This window comes from Meriones unguiculatus, chromosome 12 (genome assembly GCF_030254825.1).
Source record: "Meriones unguiculatus strain TT.TT164.6M chromosome 12, Bangor_MerUng_6.1, whole genome shotgun sequence".
In the NCBI taxonomy this organism is placed as follows: domain Eukaryota; kingdom Metazoa; phylum Chordata; class Mammalia; order Rodentia; family Muridae; genus Meriones; species Meriones unguiculatus.
The window spans coordinates 65,565,984-65,589,347 of NC_083360.1; the positions used below are offsets into that span (position 1 = coordinate 65,565,984).

At 40.5% G+C, this 23,364-nt stretch overlaps 1 protein-coding gene across 6 annotated transcripts in view; it reads left to right on the forward strand.

Annotated features, from left to right (window-relative positions):
• The window catches only part of Adamtsl1 (ADAMTS like 1), a 904,412-nt gene that overhangs the window by 686,241 nt on the left and 194,807 nt on the right, over positions 1-23,364 (forward strand). For all 6 annotated transcript variants that reach the window (XM_060365805.1, XM_060365807.1, XM_060365806.1 and 3 more), the window contains 2 exons: positions 8,691-8,802; positions 13,346-13,484. In XM_060365805.1, coding sequence (XP_060221788.1) covers positions 8,691-8,802; positions 13,346-13,484 — 251 coding nt within the window. The remainder of the gene's footprint in view (positions 1-8,690; positions 8,803-13,345; positions 13,485-23,364) is intronic.

Genomic DNA, 23,364 nt, shown 5'->3' on the forward strand with positions numbered 1-23,364 from the left:
CTCCTCCCCTTCCATCTGACCCTAGCTTATCAGGTCTCTTCAGGACTGGCTGCAATGTCCTCTTCTGTGGCCTAGCAAGGCTTCTCCTCCCTGTTTTAAGTCAAGTCATTTATTTTCTTGCTATTCAGTTGTGTTTCTAGAGTATTCTGGATATTGGCTACTTATGGTTTACACATAACTCTCATTCTCTGGAATGTTCTCTTATTATGTTGTTTGTTTCCTTTGCTGAATACAATATATTTTTAATTTAGTACAATATCATGTTTTTACTTTGCTTTTCCTGCTTTTTCTTTTGAGAAAAACTACTCTCAGTGTTTCTTCTAGTATGTTTATAGTTTTATGATCTACATTTCAAATCTTGTTTTTTGTGTACAAAAGTATGAGCTGGTTTGTGTGTATAATTAGAGATAAAGACCTAATTTATTCTTTGAACTGCAACAACCAAGTTCCCAGACACCATTTATTAAAGAGAATATTTCCTTTCTTATTCTGTGTCCTTGGCAATTTTGTCAAAGTGAAATTGACTATAAATTCCTGGGTTCATTTGTGAACTCTGTATTCTGTTCCACCAGTTCAAGTTTTGTGCCTACACAAGCACCTTGCTGTTTTGATCACTGGAGCACTGGAGTAGACTTTGAAATCAGGTCGTGTGATGCCTCTAGCTTTGTTGTTTTTGCTCAGGATTGCTTTGTCTACTCAAAAGTTTTCTGTCCTATATGAATTTCTATGAAAAATGTTTTTGGAATTTTGATAAAGACAGCTTTGAATTTGTGGATCACATTGAGTGATGTAGACATTTTAACATTCTTCCAATACATAGGCATGATATTTTTTCCATTCATTTGTGCATTATTCAATTTCTTAGTACAATATTTTACATTTTTTTAGTGTTCCTTAGTTACATTTACTTATCTTGATCCCTAAAGAAGTATGTCTTCCAAAAAAATTTAAACTCCAAACATTGGTCATACAAGCAAATTTGGCAATGCTAGTGTGCTATGATGGGTAAGCATTCTAGAATTTACTATGTCCCACTATTTATTGGCTGTGTGACCTCTTGAATAATGTTTTATCTACTTGAGCCTGTTTACTCCTTCATAAAATAGTAATAAAATAGGATCACTCCAAATGGAGCCCCTGTGGGGGATTAAATGAGATAATGTGTATAAAAGTGGACAGCATCAAATTGCTTCCTTCTTTTATTTTTGAAATGCTTTAACTCTCAGTTAATCAATCACAGTGCATGCTCTTCTCTGAAGACGGTCACAGGCTAATCAGTTTACTACTGGTATCCCAACAACAATTTGGCAGGTATGACCAATGAAATAAATAGATGTGGAAATGGACTGTCTGTGACATAGATGTGTGAATCCCTGGGGTTAACTAGCTGGGTTGTAAACCCTTACCCCTGTGCCCTATATGTGTCTGCTCTGAAGCTGCAGACTTGGCAAATGCTAGTCACTGGCTACTCCATGTTCACAGGGAGGAAAAATCATTGTTCAGGGAACCTCAAGGAGAAGAAAAGTGAAGTCAACTATAGGAAAGAAAAGCAGCCAGTGATTATATAGTGACTCAAGTGGCTCATCCTCCTCCTCGACCTGGGCACATAGTGGTTCCCGTTGCAAGTATCCCGTGTTTGCAAACAGACTCTCAGGATTTGGAATGATCTGATTTGAGGATGGTGCATTTCTCACTGGGCTTCATGCATTGTTAGACGGCAGGAATTTGAGTAGAAGAAACCCCTTCGCTCTTACTGCTGTGCTACCTGGCCCTTCCCACCTCTGTCTCTACTCTCCTTCACGTCCTTGCCCTCCTCCTGAACACGAGGGTGGTCTGCCTAGCCTCAGATCTACTCTTCCGCTTACCATTTCCTTCTGGGTTCATCTTTGAACCATTTCATTCCTTGGTTCATGATCTCTGTTGTTCCCAGAACAGCATCTAGGCATGAGTCATAGTAGCATTGGCTAGAACCATATCCCGTGCCACCTGGAAGCCACATTGTCTGTGGCATACTAAGTGTTACAGGTCTCAGAGTGTTTGAAAATTCTTTAAGGTGTAGAAAAGCAAAGTTGAATGCTAACAAATATTAAGTATTTAATCCAGAATTTCCTAATGCTAAAATCGTCAAGTATTCCTGACAGTGAGAGACTGAGTCATGCTGCATTCCACTAACAGCCAGCACTTCTTCCAAGCCCTTTCTGCTTACTACCCTTCCTGTGGAGACACAAGATGTTTTTTTTGTATTCTATTTATTATTATTTTTTTTGTTTGTGTGTATGTTCACATGCGCCATAGCACACGTGCAGAGGTCAAAGGCAACTTCCAAACCCAGTTCTGTCCTTCCACCTTAGGTTTCAGGGATCAAATCAGACTTTCAGGCTTGTCTGGCAAGTGCTTTCACCTTCTCAGACATCTTGTCAGCACAAGAGGTGTCTTTGGAAGGAGAGTGGAGAGCGGTCTTAGATGGAGTTTGCCGTTAATGTTCTGCTTCATTTCAGGAGACGTATCATTTTGTGAGGAAGTAAATAATGTCTCTAAAAAAATTGTCAAGTCTATTTAAAATATAACAGAGGTCTTAGGACTTATCACAAATAAAAGCTTATTCCAAAAGTACTTTAAAAAAAACTATGATTCATATATCATTCATTTGTTCACCAATACATTGGTTTATTTAGCAACTGTTCGGTTGCCTGCTGTATGGCAAACATTGGAGATGATGCCAAAGAGTGGTGATCAGGAGGATCATGAGGTGAGGGACTATGGAAAGGAGCAGTGAAGAAACAATAATGCCCCACTTAATTCACAGACACTTGATGCTGTAAAGATTGGGTTATTATTGTTGCTTATCATTGAAAACTCAAACAAAAGCATTTAAAACCTTTTTTTTTCCACACACTTAAGGAAGCAGTATTCTGACAATTGCCAAAATAGCCTTCAATTGGATACAGTAGATCAAGACATTTAAGAAGCGGGTACCTGGGCATTGTTTCATTTTCTCCTTGTCCTAGGAGGCAAGTTGATTTATGCCCACAGTCTCCAAGCCCTCCCAAGTCATGTGGGAGACAGAATGCCACAAGAGCATTGCCGTGAGTGTGAGTCAGCTCACACAGCAGGTCTTGGTCAGTGCCTGCTCACCCAGGACTCCCTGGGTAGCAGCTCCACTACTGCATATTGGGGGAGGGGAGTCCTGACTGGAGGTTCTGGCATCAGTGGGGCAAAGACACTTAGCTGGGTAACAGAGGGAAGCTCACAAGTCCCCCTTTTCTGGGGAGAGAAGAGGGGGTGCTTGCAGGGGTATTCCTGGGGGGACCGCGGTGGACTTGATTCTGTCCTCATGTGTTTATAGTGTCTCCGTTGTTCTTTGAGCTGGACACAGATTCAGAGATCAACTATCTCCCCTTTCCACAAGCACATATGCCCTCCTCCAATCCCATCTGTAAGGTGCTGTCAACCATGAGCCTTCCCATTCATTTTCAGTGTGCGAAGTCCTTAAGCTTAGTTAGAAATACTGAGCTGTTACAATTATAGGAAGAAGAGACTGGTCCAGAACATTTTTTTTTTATTCTTATTAGCATAAGGAGGTCAAAATTACATATGCCAGATGTGTTCTGCTCCCTGCACCAACATTCTAAGGTTGTCAGACTGAAGCTTTTCAAATTCTCTTGAGGGCTAGCACATGACGGCTGAGGATTTAGAGTTCGTGGGACTGCAGAGCTTAATGATAACAAGGACTGAGCAGCCCAGAATGAAGAGAACCAGAACACACAACGATGGCTGGCCTAGCTCCATGAGCAACTGTTAGACCACCAAAGATACGCGTCATGTCGGCCTTATCTTTATTTGAAGCACTTGTCTCTGCTTTAAAATGAAAATTGAAGGAGACATGATGATGGGAATAAGGATACGAAATAAAAGGTAAATTCACATTTCTTCATGGCACCACTGTGGATGTCGGTGGTACCATAACAAAAGAATACTATCTTTAGAGATACACAAACCTCAATCCAAATTCTACATCACTCTTTCTTAGCTGTGCAGCTTGAACAAATCACTGAGCCTCTCTGCATCATTTTTTTCTCATTGTGATTTAAATGTGACAGGGTGGTGGTGGCCCATGTGTTTAATCCCAGCACCCAGGAAACAGAGGCAAGAGAATTTCTGTGAGTTTGAGGCCAGCCAGGTCTACAGAGTGAGTTCAGGACAGCCATGGCTACACACACACACACACACACACACACATACAAATCCTGTCTCAAAAAACAAAAACAGACAAACAAAAAAAGTAAATGTGGAAGATCATCACAGATCATCACAGTCTTAAGATCCGATATAATATAAGTAAAATATACCTCAGCCTTAGCACGAATGCAGTAAATGATAACCATTGCTGTCATTGTTAATCAGGAAACATGACTATGGAAAAAGGAAAAGCAGAAATGTTTCGCATATGGACAGACCCAAACAAGGTTATGAAGCAAGAGATCTTCATTCTCATGATTCACTTCGTCTATTTGAAGAGGCTCCTTTTCATTTCTGATCTCTTTGGATATAAGTTCTAAGCCTCAGAGCCTGTACTCACTCTTTAGAATCTCCATGGACCCACACATGACAACAACCTGCTGTGTCTGCCAGCTCTCCCCCCTTAACACCAAAAAACATTCTTGTCATCCGTTCCCTCCTCACAGGCTACGGAGAGTTTAATCGCTGGCTTCCAGCGAGCCTGTAAAAGGACCTGCTCCATCTTTTTGCCTTCTCTTTTTAATCATAACTACTTATGATCCCCACCCCCGCCCCCACCCCTACCCCCGCCATCGTCTGCCCAGGTCTCCAGCAAAAAGAGTCCAGCAAAATAAGTGGGAAGTAGGGTGCTGACTGTCATGGCCGCCACAACAGCAGCTGCTCTGCTGGGGGCAGAAGAGTAAGAGAGCCCTGGGTGGGTCGTTGCTGTGTCTGTGAGCTGTACCCGCAGTGTCAACTGCCTTGATTAAACACACTTTGGGACCCACTGGTGCCCTTTTGACTCCAGCTAGGTTACAGTTGGTGGAAACACATCATAAACCTTATATATACCATGTAAGGAGAAAATGAAATAGAAAAACCACTCTCAAATTATTTTCCCTACTTTTCCAGGGGTATTGGGTTCAAGTGAGAGTCCTTTTATTTATATACTTTGTATATTTTTTCTTTTTTATTATTTTTTATTAATTACACTTTATTCACTTTGTATCCCCCCTGTAGTTTCCTCCCTCCTCTCATCCCAATCCCTCCCTCCCTCTTCTCCACACATGTCCCTCCCAAAGTCCACTGATAGAGGTCTTCCTTTCCTTCCCTCTGATCCTAGTCTATCAGGTCTCATCAGGAGTGGCTGCATTGTCTTCCTCTGTGACCTGGTAAGGCTGCTTCCCCCTCAGGGGAAGGTAACAAAAGAGCAGGCCAATCAGTTCATGTCAGAGACAGTTCATGTCAGAGACAGTCCCTGTTCCTATTACTATGGAACCCACTTGGACACTGAACTGTCATGGGCTACATCTGTGCAGGAGTTCTAGGTTATATCTGTACACGGTCCTTGGTTGGAGAAACAGTCTCATAGAGAGCCCCCGTGCCCTGATATACTTTGTCCTTGTGGAGCTCCTGTCCTCTCTGGGTCATACTAACTCCCCCTTCTTTCATATGATTCTCTGTACTCTGACCAAGGTTTGGTTATGAGTCTCCCCATTTGCTTTGATACACTGCTAGGTAGAGTCTTTCAGAGGCCCTCTGTGGTAGGCTTCTGTCCTGTTACTTGTTTTCTCCTCCTTCCCCTGTCCATCCCGTTTGTCTTTCTAAGTGAGGCTTGATCATCTTACTCCGGGCCCTCTTTCTTATTTATCTTCTTTAGGTACACATATTTTAGTATGTTTATTCTGTCTTATAGGTCTATATAAGTGAGTATATACCATGAGTGTCTTTCTGCTCTTGGGATACTTCACTCAGGATGATCTTTTCTAGATCCCACCATTTGCCTGCAAATTTCATGATTTCCTTGTTTTTAATTGCTAAGTTGTATCCCATTGTGTTAATATACCACAATTTCTGTATCCATTCCTCTGTTGATGGACATCTGGGTTGTTTCCAGGTTCTGGCTATTACAAATAAAGCTGCTACAAACATGGTTGAGCAAATGTCCTTGTTGTGTACTTGAGCATATTTTGGATATATGCCCAGGAGTGGTATAGCTGGATCTTGAAGAAGCACTATTCCTAATTGTCTGAGAAAGCACCAGATTGATTTCCAGAGTGGTTATACAAGTTTACATTCCCACCAGCAATGGAGGAAGGTTCCCCTTTCTCCACAACCTCTCCAGCATGTGTTGTCACTTGAGTTTTGAACCTTTACCATTCTGATGGGTGTAAGGTAAAATCTCAGGGTCGTTTTGATTTGCATCTCTCTGATGGCTAAGGATGTTGAGCATCTCTTTAGGTGTTTCTCTGCCATTCTATATTCCTCTACAGAGAATTCTCTGTTTAGCTTTGTACCCCATTTTTTAATTGGATTGCTTGATTTATTGCTTTTTAATTTCTTTAGTTCTTTATATATTCTGGATATCAGCCCTCTGTCAGATATAGGATTGGTGAAGATCCTTTCCCAGTTATCATCAATACCCTGTGTGTCTTTCTGCTTCTGGGATACCTCACTTGGGATGATCTTTTCCAATTCCTACCATTTATCTGCAAATTTCATGATTTCCTTATTTTTCATTGCTGAGTAATATTCCATTGTGTAGATGTACCACAATTTCTGTATCCATGCCCCAGTTGAGGGGCATCTGGGTTGTTTCCAGCTTCTGACTATTACAAATAAAGCTGCTACAAACATGGTTGAGCAAATGTCCTTATTGTGTACTTGAGCCTCTTTTGGATATATGCCTAGGAGTGATATGGCTGGATCTTGAGGAAGCGCTATTCCTAGTTGTCTGAGAAAGTGCCAGATTGATTTTCAGAGGGCTTCCCGCCTGAGAACCACATCTCTGAAGGAACTGAAGGGATGGTGGAGTTAACAAACAAATGCTTACCAAATGATGAAGTGAATGCTGGATCCCTAAGCCAGCAGTTAGGTACCGTGTGTCTGATAAGCGGGACCATGGAAGATTGATGTTCAGGTAATGCACTGGTGAATGCACAGGTCATGAATGTTCTTTGGTAAAAGCACTTACTACACTGGCTGCTTTCATTTTGAAAGATGTGTGTCTCAATATTTGCTCCAATTGGAAAGGCCCGAAAACAGTCCATTCATCAGAGTCCTGGTGCGGAATGAGCCCATCTGTAGGTTCCTGAACCTTCTCTCTTTCTCCTCTCTGGTCCTCCCATCCTCTCTAGAGAAACAGTTCCATCTGCTCATATAAACGCCAAAGTCAGTGTAGAGTTTGGCACTCACAGGTTATCACTCCTTCTTAGCCACTCTTCCTGTTTCTCCTTAGTTCTAGGCATTAGGGCTACTTACTGAGATTGGCAGCAGAGAAATATGGCTGTCTTTACTAAAACCTGACGTCCACCTCCATCCATTTACCCTAAACAGAGGGCAGCAGTTTGGACGTTAGGAAGACTTACGAACACTTGACAAAGTTTTAGGCCATGTGATTCAACTGGACCCTGATACTTTTCTAATTATCACAATATAAAACTGGAGTGAGAAGTAATTCTGTCATTATTCCAAGAACCTCTCTTAATATAACAAATAGTCCAAGCCTGGCCCAGCAGTGTAAATATTGACTGTCACATCATCCAGTCCTTGTGAAATTCATTGTTCGTGTTAGGCACTTTTTCTTCTCTTGTAGTTTAAGTATGTTTGCTCAACCTTGTAATTTTAGGAACCATTAAAAATTTACTGTCTCATATTCCCTCTTTTAAAAACAAGTTTTAATTTCCATAAGCACCAGTTTTATTTGAAAGTAGTTGCTTTTATAACTTGGTATCTTGACATTTGCTATTCCATAATATCTACATTAGAATTGCCCAGATCTCTGGGCTTGGGCCCAAGAATGTGCACTTCAGTAGCTTCCAACTGGTGACTTAGCACATCCAGATACATGAATCACCACAGTGACAGGAAGACCCATGTATGTCCCTAAATGGGAAAAACATCTTAATGCTTGAAATTTTTCTCTTTCTCAACTACAGATAATATCCTTTATTTTCTGTAGTGTATGGCATTTATGATTTCCTTAAAATAAATTGCCTGTTTCCATTTTTGCTTTGTTTTTCTTGTTTTTGAGACTGGGTCTCTCTGTATATCCCTAACTCTCCAGGAACTCAATATATACACCAGGCTGGCCTTGAACTCACAGAGATCCTCTTGCTTCTGTCTCCCACCACCATGCCTGACTGCATCGTTTATTTCTGAATGAAAATTTAAAAGGTCACATAATTCTATAGTCTCTACCAGGAGGAGGAGAAATAGGGCGGGGAGGAACTGTAGTAGAGTCACACACGGAGATTTCTCCATACTTCTAAGCCATCCGTTTGTGGAGGTAAGGATGATAAAAAATATGGTGAGGACCATTCTCTAGTACATAATGGGGTAAGTGGCTGTGTCTTTGTCCTTACATCTCCAAGACCTCTGCATATGATGAATTCTGAGCCCAGGTTATCAGAGACCCAACAGCCAGCCCTGCTTCTGTCATATGCCCAACTTTCCTGTTTTTATTCCTGCAGATCCATGACCTGGGGCCTGCGGACAGCACTGTCCAGTTCACCTTCTACCAGCCTATCATCCACCGATGGAGGGAAACGGACTTCTTCCCTTGCTCAGCAACTTGTGGAGGAGGTAACAGTACTGGCTTATCCTTGATGGCCCAGTCCTTTCTGAGGAAAAGGCTGGGTGTTGTAAGAGTAGAGAGACTTCAGCATGGAAGAATCCAATTCCTAAGCTACCCAAGGTGACCCCCAGGAAGCCTTTCCTTTGTGGATGCTCATAGCAAGCACCTCTTTCTTTGGCATCATCGAAAGCTTGGTCTATAATGTTATATCCAACAGCAGCTTTACCCTGTGGGGCTTGCTTTCACCTAAGCGTAGATTCGTCTGGCGGAAGTGATGTCACTTCTTCAGGAAGCAAGTGATGATGTTTGTCAGGCTTGCTCTGTTAGAGAAAGTTTATGACCAGAAAACAGTTCACTTCATTGTTGGCTTGAACTAGGTTATTTTATTTTTGGCTCCACCCATCGCCGCACAGTGGAAGGCATGTATTCACTCCATATAGTCATTGCAATGTATCTCTCCTGGAAATTCACAGAGTGAATTCCTGACCCTGTGCTGTCATGACCACGTCACACAGTGCCTTGTGTTACTAGAAAAAGGGTTTCTTCCTATTTTCTGTTTTTTATCATTTTAGTGGGTATGTCATACTTGCTTTAATATTTTTTAATAGTTTGATCGTTTCCTTGTAGGAGGTCACTTGGTTTCTTTAAAGTTTATACTATTGTAATGTAATAAACAACATTAGTGCTCAGATGTTTTTATCCCTTCACAATGTCTCTTGGCATGAATGCTCAACAGTATGCTTACTAGATAAAGGAGTTTGGGAATTTTCGTAGATGAATGTATTACCAAAATCTTTCCAGAAAATTAGGTGTGTGAATATTTTAGATTGTCAACATTTGTGGGTTATTTTTTGTTTTGAATCTTAATAGGTTCAAAATTATATATATAATATATGTCATATATATATATATATTCTGTTGAAAATTGGTACATCTGACACATTCTTTTTCTAGTTTCATGGAAGCTGGTTGATTGACTAACTTTAAATAGTTCACACACACTAGAATTATCCACAATAGTTAAAATCATAGTACCTCAAAATTCGTGTAAAAGATTGCATTTTTTAAACATTAACAATATATGACAGAATTCACTAAAAGCTATGTTATCTCTCTATATAATATGAGCAGAATAATAGACATGGTTCTAAAAGCAGTGTTGTATTTTGTGTTAGTTAGGGTTTTTATTGCCCTGATGAAACACCATGACCAAAAGCAACTAGAGGAGGAAAGGGTTTATTTGGCTTAATTTTTCTCCAGCACAGTCCCTCATCCAAAGGAGTCAGGGCAGGAACTCAAGGCAGGAACCTGAAGGTAGAAGCCAAAGCAGAGCTCTTACAGAAGCATTGCTCAGTCTGCTTTCTTATCTTCTTGTCCAGGGTACACCACCCACAGCGCACTGGGCCACCTCATAGCCATCATTAATCAAGAAAGTCCCCCACAGAAGTTTCTATAGGCAAATCTGGTGGGTGTATTTTCTCACTGAGCTTCCCTCTTCTTAACTGGCCCTAGCTTATGTCCAGTTGACAAAACAAAAACCTAATCAGCATAGATTTTTTTCTTTTCTTTTTTTAATTGTATTGTTATTTTATTTTAATTACACTTTATTTTCTTTGTATCCCCCCTCTAGTTCCCTTCCTCCTTCTTTCCCAATCCCTCCCTTCCCCCCTTCTCCATGCATGCCCCTCCCCAAGTCCACTGGTAGGGGAGGGTTTCTTTTTCTTCCTTCTGATCTTAGTCTGTTAGGTCTCATCAAGAGTAGCTGCATTGTCTTCCTCTGTGACCTGGTAAGGCCTTAGGGGGAGAGGGGTCTTTCCTGAGACTGATACTCCAACCAAGTACCATGCATGGAGATAACCTAGAACCCCTGCACAGATGTAGCCCATGGCAGTTCAGTGTCCAAGTGGGTTCCATAGTAATGGGAACAGGGACTGCTTCTGACATGAACTGATTAGCCTTCTCTTTGATCACCTCCCCCTGAGGGGGAAGCAGCCTTACCTAATCAACATAGATTTTAACTTAAAAATAATAAGTCAAGTTGCCATCAAGTATGTTTGCATTTCAATACAGTAGTATTTCTATAGTTGATCTAGCTGACCTGAATAGAAAATTATTAAAAAAAAAAAAAAAAAAAAAAAACCTGCCAGGCTGAGGAGATGGTTCAACAGTCAAAGAGCTTGCCATGAAATCAAGATAACCAGAGTTCAGATGCCCAGAATCTAGGTAAATATTGGGTAGATGTAGCTGCCTATCTGGGGTTGGTTGAGAAATCTTGTGAAGGATCTGAAAGAGGAGCAATTGAGGACGGTTCCAGTTATCAACCTGGGGCTACCACATGCACACATATGCATGCTTCACACACACACACACACACACACACACACACACACAGAGAGAGAGAGAGAGAGAGAGAGAGAGAGAGGGGGAGGGAGGAAAGAAAGAGGAACAGAACTCTCAACTATGATGGTGTTTCATGCAAATAAATTTCTGCACATCTATGAATGAGTCATAGAGAAAACAAGCTTAAAGGAAAGGTCATCTAATGTAATATTTTTTTCTTTTTAAATGTAAGCCATACCTTTCATAAAACAGCAATGCGATTGTATGCACCCTGTATCATTTTCACATTGAATTGTTGTGACAATATAATCTCAGCAACCTTGACAATGGCTTACTATTAAATAAAGTAAATAGTGTTACACTGGGTTTCCTTTTACTCACACATAAGAGTAGAGCTAGCTATGATTTGCCAGTGTCAAGCCTCTATTCACAGGAAAGCTTATCAGGAGGCCCAAGTAGACGCAAAAATGGCCTGGGAAGTGTGATGGGTCCAGGGTCTTCCTTTCACCTCATGGAGCAGTCTGAAATTCTGGGAGAAATAAGCTGCGGCTCCTTGTGTGTGTTCCTGCTGTCAGATTCCATTGGCTGGCCACTTCAGGTGTAAAGAATGCTCTTCAAGAGCTCCTTGGGAAGCCTCAGAGGACAGTGTCCTTTGACCATGCTGGTCCTGTACTTTCATTCTATGTCTTTAAGTCACACTGTATGTATGAGCTCCAAAAACCTGGGGTTAGGTAGAGGAATGATGGTTTTCAAACACCACAGTCTCAGCCTAATAATTCATTGTCTTCCCATGTTTCACCACCTGATAAATTCTGTCCTTGAGTAGAAACTATTCTCTGCAAAACTCCTAAGTGTTTGGCTTCTAACCTTAGCTGCTTTGGAGGACGATGGAGACGAAAAATCAAAGTATGTTGACTTCTCTAAAATGTCGTTTTGTTACTTAGCTTTTCTGCAAAGCCAAACATTCGATGGATGTGTGTTCCTGCCCACCGCTTTTGCTTCTCTCTGTGCTTTTCATCTTCCCAGTAGAATTTTTAAAGGTCTTTTTTTAGGCCTTTAATGAACAATTAACATTTTGTGGGTGGTCTGAGAACATAGCCTCAAGCCAGGAAATCTGGCATCAAAAGCCTCCTTCTGACTTTCTGAAACCTTTGCAAGTCCCTCAATGATTTCAATCTTGTTTCCGAATACATATTTAGTAATAACTCATCAACCTGCCAGGAAGAATATTGGCGGAGGGAGGGGTCTGGAATAGAGAGATGCAATATTTTAAAATTTTTGATGTTTATTTGTTTTCACTCCAAGAGTCTGACAAGTGTTGGTCACTACTTTCCATAACATCACAAAACAGGTGAAAAAGATCAAACACATTATAAATACAATTAAGTATTACTCAGTGACTTTTTGGAGAGATTTATCAAAACAGTGGAAAAGGAAGTCTACAGAATATGAGCCATATATTTAATTTGAGGAGGAAAGGCCAAATATTTCGGAGAAAGTAAAAGTTAAGTAGTAAGGAGGACTCAGGAAGACTTTTCATTTTGATTTTTTATTTTCATTTTTTTGTTGTGTTTGATTTTGTTGTTGTTTAATTCTGCAAGAAACTTGGATCCCGGGTAGCTGTTATGGGGACTTTATCCATTTCCTCAGTTTAACTCATTCAGGTTGAATTTAGGCATCTCAGCAATACCTGATTCAGGTGGGACTGGATTAATAAATCTCCATTGTTCAAAGAGGGAACACTGAGATTTATTTTTGTTTTTATTTAGTCACTTTTTGCTTACTTTATTAGTAATTTATGAGCTTATTCTTCCTGGAGGCCCCAGAGATGCAGAGATAATTTAGCATCCTCATATAACAGGCTTGGTTAAAAGAACATACTGGTGTTTTTATTTCTGTTATATTTCTATATTATATAAAATAAACAAACAAACAATATTTCTTACCACAGAGTTTTATAATCTGACTATGGTCTTACATAACTCAAGCCCTGTAATATAATTGAGTATTTAAAATGCGCGATTACTCAAGAAAAATGTAGTGTTTGAGTCCTACAACATTAATGAGCCTTCCAATTATATATTTGTTTTCTCTTGGAAATGGCTTAGGCATTGGGAATAATTTCCACTAATGGGAGATAGCCAAGAGTCATACAGAAGGACGCTGTGCTGACACGTGCTTTGAGCAGCCTGGCTGGTTTGCTATTCACAGGTTACCAGCTGACGTCTGCTGAGTGCTACGATCTCCGCAGCAGCCGTGTGGTCGCCGACCAGTACTGTCACTACTACCCAGAGAATATCAAGCCCAAACCTAAGCTTCAGGAGTGCAACTTGGATCCTTGTCCAGCCAGGTCAGTCCAGTTTAACAGTTTGTTTAGCAGAAACAGAAATCAGGTTCCCAATTAACTTCTTAGAGGAAAGTGAATGTTTAACTTACAAATAAATGACAGATTACTGTCCAGTGTCCCCACCGCCTGTACGTTAATGGTACCCACACTCCTAGCTCTTGCTCCTAGGTGATGCAATGCTACCTCAGGGCTTATGGACTTTCTTTCTGTAATGTGTTCTTCAAAATGAAGAACACTCTTTCTCCTTTCATTGTTTTCACATCCTGACATCTTATTTCTCTCTTTGACAAAGTCCTGCCCAGTGATCATCTTGGTGTCATAGCCAATTTGATGACTTATTGCCTCACAATTCTTCCTGTTCTTTTCCCTGTCTCTGATCAGGGATGTGTTCACAGAAGGCTGCATGTCAGGAATATAGCTGATCCATTCTAGCATAATCAATTCACACAATTAATTAGGGCCATCACCAGCCTCAAGACAGTTTTGCCACCTTTGAACAAACTCGGCCTTTGCTAAATAGAAGCCAGGGCTTATTTCCAAGTGAAATTTTCTTGAGGATCTTTTTAATTAGAAGATCTAAGGATTTAAACCTTTTACACCTTCACACACTGGTGTTTGTTTTGGATAAACCATAATTGGCTCCCTGATTAATTGCAAGATCAGGAATCAGGGGAGGTAATGAAATGTCTAGATGATGAGTAATTGTGGATGTGCAGGTGGAGAAGGTGCTTGTGGGGTGCCTTTGCTTAGCTCTTTAAACACTGGTGAGTGATTCTTGCTAGTTGCAGCTTACTCATCTGCAGCTTACTAGAGAGGATCTAAGAGAACCCTTCTCCACAAAAGCAATCATCAGTCACAAATGCCAATGGCCAAAACATCCTTTCTTATTTATAAATGACATCTGTTATATTTCAAATCATAGTTTGCTAACTATATATGCATGAAAGAAAAATTCTAAAGAGCTAGGCTGTTACACGGGTGTTATAGGTGGAGAACATTCTATCTGTGCATTTGGAGTGATGTGAAGATTTTTTTTCTATTCTTGACATTTTAAAGTATGTATGTTTGTGCTCCTTTGAGCTTATGTCATAAATTCTAAATTACACATGTAATTTGAACTTGCTATTAATAATTAGTGTTTACAAATCATATACATACCTCATAAAAGTAAACTCATTGAAGGAACAAAAAGAATAGATACCTTATAGCTTTAAATTTTAGTTTAATTTAGCTTCCTGCTTACATCAGAATACTAAACAATCGGTATGAAATAAAACTGAATAAGGTGTTAAGTTTTTGCTTGGCTTTGCTTGAGAAATATTGAGTAACTGAAGTATTTTTAACTATGATAATTATAACCAATTCAATTGAGCCTGATTTTAAAATTACACTATTTATAAATTTTTATCCATACCTATAACAGGAAATGGCATATTTGCCTTAATTCAGATGAGTATTCATTATTCCAACTTAGTCACAGGGAGACTGAAAATCTCACATATACACGTCTGTGAAATTTTATATGCGTGCTTCTAGGAGAGAGAGATCCATTTCCCCACAGTTCCATTCAGCTTTTCCTCACTTGGGAAAAGCAGCCTGCAGGAAGACATGGCCATGAATGAGGGTTTGGAATGAAAGCACCGTTGTTATCAATTTGAAGAAAATGTTTGTAACGAGAAAAATTTAGCCTTTGTTTCTAGTCTCTGGTTTTTACCCACTCTTCTCTGTGGGAGTAACATTTTTGGCCCATTTCTTATTATCCAAAGACAAAAAAAAAAAAGTTAGGTTGAAAGAAGAGTGCCTGTTCAGTCTATACCCTGTGTTATTTTAAACTGTCTAATATAGCACATGCATAAATGTTGGGACAGGTGGCTATTAAAAAAGAAGAAAGAAAAGAAAAAAAGAAGTTGGAAGCTAGAAAACTATTTTTTAATTGAAGATCTAATTAGAGAAAGCTGTAAAAATTAAGACTTAGCAGTAGGAGATGCTTGAGGGAAGCCAGCCTGGGGAAGGGGAGTGTAGAGCTCAGCTTAAGGTGCTCCAGGCTTCCTGCGGAGTTCATGGCACTACCTTCTGCACTCCACGAGGACCCCGGAAAGGCTCGGCTCAGGGCAGACAGGAGAGACTTTCCATCATCTTGTTGGACAATGGAATCAAGTCACTGAGCAACTGATTTCTAACTTTTACAGATTTAATGGTGTCTTATTAAGTGAAAAGGGGTACAATGACATTAAAACAACACCTTTCTGTCCAAAATCAGAAATCCTCAAAGAGCAAAAACAAAGGCATTCTTAGTATAAAAGCACACATTTTTAATTCCTATATTGTTATATAAAATATCATTATATATAGTCACTTAGATCTCCTGTCTTTCCTATAAACCCTAGGATCTGGGGCTCATTATATAAAATAGAAGTAAAATCATATCAGACAATGAATTCAAGTCTTGTTCCCTTTCAAGAGAGAGATGTGCCATGAACAGCAAAAATGACACTAGGGTTTGGAGAGATGGCTCAGGTAGGTGACAGAGCTCACTGCCTAAACATGAAGCCCTGGCATCCAAATACAAAACTATGCAAGGCCACACACGCCTGTCACTCCAGAGCTAGCACAGTGGAGACAGAAGGACCCCTGGGGCTGGCTGGCCTCTAGCCTGGCTCCGGATCTGGTGAGACGCTCTGCCTTAAAAGACTAAATAGTAGTCTCCATAGTAGGGCAATGTGGTCCTTTGACATTCCCTGCTATAACAGCACCTGGACACACACGCGCACACACACACGCTTGAACCACACATAATATTTAGTAATGACTCTAAATAATCTTTCAACTTTAAGTTAATAACTAGCAAGCCTCGGCTTTTCCCTCGGGAACGCCACACTACTTACCATTTGTCCAGTTGTGGGAGTCCTCCCTTCTTTTCCCTGTCTGCCTTCCCATCTCCTGTTTAGCTTTTCCTCCCTTCTCTTGTTTCTTGTTCTTATATTCTTCATGACATCACACCAGCCAGCTGCCATGGCTACAGATGATCCTGAACAGACAGTGAGCATCTGGCCTATTCTCTTCAAAAGGATTTCTGGTTTTATCACTTTCTCTGCTTCTCAACGTTCACTGATAAGCCAAACGGCTTTAATGAAAATAATGGAATTCATTAACATTCCCCAGTGCCCAGGATGAGCATTGTTTATTGCATTCGCTGTTTCTTTTTTTGGTTTTGTCAGTTGGACAGACGGGACTCTCCTACACAGAGCAGACACCTGGGATTCAGTGCTTCCTCACCCTTCGTTTCCTCTTCTAAAAGCAAGCCTTAACACCCAGGCCATGTAGTAACTTGATGTCCTGCTGAGGCAAAAATTCAGAATGCTGCCCTGTCTGCCCAGTGGTAGACCTTAGCTGGCTGCCCAGCCATTGCTCTCACTGGAGTTGATGATCTCTGTTCATGTCACTTATGCAGTCATTTTTATGAAGTGATAAAATAGTTCATTTCCTAGCCAAAAGTGGCCCCCCAAAGGGAGCCAACACATCAGACTAAGGAAAGGGAAGGAGAGGTATAAAGCTTTAATGGCTTTTTGCTAAAAATAGTACTGTTTTTCACTGGCAACTCGGGGCCATGATGTCACAGGGTGATCCCGTGTTCTTACACAGTCTGCTGCAGGTACCTTGATAGTCCAGAATGAGCACTCCTGGAAGTCCAAAGATATGCCACTCCCACCTCTCAGGGGTCCACTGCACGCTTAGTCCTCTGTTTTGTACTTCTAACACTTATGAGCCTTCTCCCATGCCACAGACATCCGAGATCTAATCACATGTCAAACCTGTCATGTTGTCTGCATTGCTATAATTGTCGCTTCTCCCTTACACCAGGGGCAGCCTTGTTGAAATCTGTACAGTGGCTCATGCTACTTTTGTCTCTTGGGGGGAAGGTCATTACCTATTTTGTTGCCAGAAAGCCTCAGAGTATTTGCTTGTGGTAAAGAAGGTTTCACTTGCCCATGTAAGAAGCACAGTGTTCATAGAGCACTTTGAAGTAGGGAGCATGCAACCTTTTGCTGATGGAGACCCTGTGCAGGGTACTATGAAAATAGCAGAGAGCCACCTTTACAGACTGATGTGGCATACACCTTTGGCTTTTCCCTCCAAGGCAGTAATGAAGCAGCTTGAATCAGTGAGGGTTAGACAGGTGTAAAACACTCTCATTATGCTACCAGGGCACAGCCACTAGTAAACAAAATTGCATCTAAATTCCACCTCCTCTTGGGAATTTAGAGCAACAATGTCCAACAGATGCCTAAACTTGAATGCTCCAAGTGGCAGTTCTGATGATCCAGGTGGTGTTTGGGGTTGGTCAGCTGTTTTGTGGTTTTTGGTTTTGTTTTTCCAGCTCTATTTCACTTTGACAAAAAAGAAAAAAAATCCAGCAGAAAGACACACACGGTATATACTCACTCACATAGACATATAACATAGGATAAACCTCCTAAAAACTGTACATCTAAAGAAACTAATCAAGAGAGAGGACCCTGACTAAAATGCTCAATCCCCATCCTGAAAGGCAAAGAGGATGGACATCAGAAGAAGAAGAAAACAGGAAACAACCTAAGAACCTGCCACAGAGGGCCTCTGAAAAGCTCTGCCCTGCAGACTATCAAAACAGACACTGAGACTTATGGCCAACTGTCGGGCAGAGTGCATGGAATCTTATATAAGAAGTGGGAAATACTAAGAGCTGGAGAGGACGGGAACCCCACAAGGAGAGCAACAGAACCAGAAAATTTGAACACAGGGAACATCCCAGAGACTCATACTCCAACCAAGTACCAGGCATGGAGATAACCTAGAACCCCTGCACAGATGTAGTCCATGGCAGTTTTGTGTCCAAGTGGATTACCTAGTAATGGGAAGAGGGACTGCCTCTGACATAATCTGATTGGCCTGCTCTTTGATCACCTCTCCCTGAGGGGGGAGCAGCCTTATCAGGCCACAGAAGATGACAATACAGCCACTCCTGATGTGATCTGATAGACTAAGATCAGAAGGAAGGAGAAGAGGACCTCCCCTATCAGTGGACTTGGGGAGGGGCAAGCGTGAAGAATGGGGAGGGAGGGTGGGACCGGGAGGGGAGGAGGAAGGGGCTTATGGGGGGATACAAAGTGAATTGAGTGTAATTAATAATAAAAATTTTTTTAAATCGCAATTTGGTTAGTACCAAATTGTGAAAATGGGTCTTAGATTTGAATCCTAGTAAAACTATAAAGAAATACTCTACATCTGCAAAGACAGTGCAGTGAGAGGCATAGGCATTTAAAAAAAAAAAAAAAAAAAAACAACACACAACTGGATTCTCATGCTTACTGGGAGACCAACAGTAGAGCCTGGTGGAAGGAATGAAAGCTTTGGAGGGACATGACTTGGCTTGAGGCTACAGATCTGCCCCTATAAGTTGAACAGCCTTTGGCAAATTACTTATTCTCACTAAGCCTCAGATTTTCATCCTGTAAAGTGACAATAATAACAGACCTTACCTCATAAAATTGTCACAAGAAATAAATGCTGCCATACATTTGCAGGGCTTAGTGGAGGGCCTGACACACAGTAAGCATTCAGTAAATGTTCCTGCAGCTATGACTGAGAGCACGGCCCAGCTGGTAGTACTGATGCTACCTTGAAAAACCATTCTCCGGGTGTTAGGGGTATTTTGTTTTGCTTTGTTTTTGGTTTTGTTTTTAACCAATGAGAAGGAAAGATGGAACTCTAAAATTCTCTGAGCCCAGAAAGTAGTTCTTACGATAGGAGACAATTCATAGGAAAATGTCACCTTGAAGCTAAATCACATTTATTGGGATTTTAAGGTAGAGATGATCTTACTTAGACTAATTCCTGAAGTGAACCAGCTGTGAGCCATTGCCATTCAACCCATAAGGGATTTTGTTGTTTTGGTTTCCTAAAGGGAAAGCCCTATTCAAGGGCTAGAAAATGGATGACTTATTGAGCAAGGAAAAAAATAATAATACACGTCTTGAAGTACTCTGTTTTATTGCAACAAATGAATGACTGATTTAGAAAAAAATGAATGATTTAGAAAACTAACAACATTCATCTGACCAATCTCATTTAAATAGGTGGTAAAAATAAATCTTATTTCTGCCTCTGTAGGTTTATTTAGGCTAGCAAAGCAAAGTCGTACTGCATTTCAGGGTGTGTGATCAAAGAGAACCAAAGCTCACAGACACACCACCCATTACCTGACAGTGAAATAATTGACCATACCTATAACTCAGTTATCAAGAAATTCATGTCTTCTATCAATCCAGTTCATTCTAACAGTTAGCTCCCTTCTTATATTACCTTTCAAATTTTTAAAACGTGTAACTAATTTGTGCAATTCTTTTAATCGCCCTGTGAGTTACTCAGAAAGGGAATGTCATCCTCATTTTTTATTTTTACCCACCACTGTGTAAGACATTTCTTTACTTCACACCTTTAGTTTCCCATCTGTAAAAACATAACATTCTTGGCAGGTACTGTGAGGATTCTGTGACATAAAGGTGCCCAGTATTCAGTGAATACACAGCTAGACTCAGGCAGCTAAACTGACCTGCCCAAAATCATGTCCATTAAAAGTTTTTCAGATGCTCACATGTTCATTACTTTGGTTTAGTTTTCTGCTCCCTGTGGGGGTAACAGGCCAGAGAGGGTAAGGAGCATTCTGAGTGTTGCTCCATCAAAGCAAGCTAGGATATGGAGCTCCATGCTTCCAGCTCCACGGTGTCTCTCACGCTACAGAAATGCAGCCCTGAGACCATTACCAGTCACCCGCAGTCACCCAGTCATGCGTGTTGCCTTCGGCAGCCAGGGAGGTCTGCTTCCAAAGCGACATAGAACCGTTTCACTGCAAGTTTGCATGTTCGACAAAGTGAGCAGAATCCAGATGAAGCAAGCATCTTCCATGGAGTCTCAAGTATTGGTGTTCACTCGAGCCGTTTTCTGGGACATGCAACAGAAGAGGAAAATAAATCCTAAGGAAAAAACAGTCCTACTTATTTAAAAGTAATACAGAAATGGCATTTATTGATGTCAAGAAGGAAATGCCAGAAATTTAAATTGCAGAAAGTTTTTATCATTTAAGATGCTAAAACTCTTCAGAAGTTAGTTTTATAGGAGGAAATGAGTTTTTGTCTGATAATTTTTTTTTTTACATCATGTCAGTGAATCAGGGTTCTTGAGCCTGGTTCCCTTGCAACCCAGGTATCATTGATTGATACAAATTACACCATAATTTGGTATTACTGTGGTTAAAAAAAAAAAATTCAGGACCACCTGGTACGATAGCACATGCTTGTAATCCTGACACTCATGGAGACAAAGGCAGGTGGATCTGTGTGAGTTTGAGGCCAGCCTGGTCTACAAATCAAGTTCCAGGACAGCAAAGGCTACACACAAAAAAATAAGGACTGCTATATAACATATTTTATCAGTTGATTCCAACCTGACTCTCTGTCAAGGGCACCCATTGTTTGGAACGTTGACAGGTGTTAGAGCAGGAAGAATCTGGAGACAATCTTCTTAAGGTTATCAAGCTTGCAACTCAACAGCCACCAGGCAGGAAAAGGTAATACAAATTCTCCAAGCCTGAGTTTCTTGCCTTCCATTCTCCCTTCATCTTAAAATTCATGTCTTGTCCACCGCTTGGGTTTTTCATAAGATGGAAACAAAGATACAGATGTCCAGTACTCAAGGTCATATACATAGAAAGGATGTAGCAAGGAGAACACTGACATTCAACTCGGAAGCTTCTCATGTAGTCCTCGCCTCATTAGACCCTGATCCTCTCTCTCCGCCTCTCAGGGAAAATCAAAACGCTTGAGCTTCTTTTGACATTTCCTTAGTCTCTGCAGTGCTAGTTAGGAAGAGTGTGGTTTCTCATACTGCCTGGAAATCATCTAAGGAAGATGGAACCTCATAGAATACTGTAGCACATATAACTTCATAATTAGGAAAAAAAAAACAACAACTGTAGTTTCCCAGTTTTTGAGGCTTAATGTTTGGTACCATGGAAAAGGTGAAGAGGAGCCAGCTAAAATCTGGGACACAAATCTGCCCAAAGTGAGTTGGGTTGCACACTTATGAAGCAATATGATGCAATATGATATAGATAATATATATATATATAATACATATGCACATATATGTATTTAGAGAGAAAGAGAGAACAACGTGTGTTAGGTGTCTGTGGCATGAATTACATTTGAGTTTTTCTTGTAAGGAAATATTTATCGAAATACGTGAATTCCACAACTGAGTAGTGTGACCCCGATTCTAGCTTGAATTCTTAAGGTCATGGCTATTGTTCAAAGTGCATCTTAGATCACTCCTCAAAGCCTCACTGATATTTAGGTGGCATGTAGAATTATAGGTGATGACCTCATTTAATTCGTTGGTTTCAATTCCAAACGCTCCCATGTTATACTTTTTAATTTAAATTTTACTGTATTTCAGTATTCTAATTGCTGAGGTTGTACGAGACACGTTATTTTAGAACTTGCAAAACAGGAAGATGTTTTTTACTGCAAAGAAAAATATCCAACCCATAGGAACAAACCAGGGTTGTTAGGTATTTCCCTACTACATGTGTGAGAATACATATACATTTAGGTATATACACATGTGTGCTTATCTGTTTACGTGTATAGACCTGGGAACACACATACACAAGCTGATAATTGTATTATAGATGAAGTGTGAATTATAAATTCTCTAATGTTGTGGGTTTAATGATATATTCTATTTCATACTTATTTTATCAGGTACTTTATTATTAAAGGTGGCCCAGAGTGCTTTGTACATTTCTGTTCTGTGTCATATTTCATTATAAGAACCTGTCATAACATCAGACAGTTGCGTAAACTGGGTGCTTTGGGTCGATTAGGTGGAAAGTGTCTTTGTCTTTCTTATCTTTGGCTTCTGCTCTCAACCCTCCTTACAATGGAGTAGAGTCACTGCCACTGTGAAAATATTCAAGGGGTCAGGTTATTGGAGCAGTGGAGAATGAGTGCCTTGCTCTTACGGTGTCCCTTGGTGATAATTTTTAAAACTGTGTTCACTTCCTTCCCTCCTGTCCATGTATTCGGAGACATGTCTAAATGTATGTACATAAACACACTCACATTTAGACCTAAACCTGGGAAGAGTTTCATCAAGTCCCTTAGCAGTGTCTCTTTCCACCATCCTTTATGATGTACACTGAGGGAAAAATAATAATAATAATGTGTCCTAAAGGTAAGCAATGAGGATGTTAGGCAAGCTTCCCTTCCCCTCCATCACAGTGCAGGCAAAGATCAGGGCTGTGGCCAGAGCCGCAGGAGGGAGCAGAGCCCAGGCTCATGAAGATGCATTTGAGGGCTGGACAGAGCACCATTGTTTTGCTATAGCTCTGTTTTCACAGGTGCCTCAGAGTCTTCGACATGACCCATGCCACAGAAAGACAAACAGACCTATAGGTTTAAAGATTCTTGTTCAAATACAAACATGACTTCTAAATCAATCCAAAGCAAAGCGTAACATCCCAACGTCTCTGCACTCTCCCCACTTCTCCCCTTTCTTCAGCTCAGCTTGTCTTATTCAGTGTTACTATCTCCATTTCAAATATCATCAGCCGATAAATCAGTTGACAGAGACCTGCAACAGCTCATTTTCATATTGAAGATGACAAATTATAGCCATAAATTTTTCCAGGGGAGAAGGTAATGGTATGCATTTCTGCATTTAGAAATTGATATAGAAATGAATAGATACACCAGTTAGGTAAAACCTAACTTCAGCCTATTTGATTTATACCTTAATTTGCTTCTATTAAATAACAATATATTCCAAGGTTTTAAAAGAATTT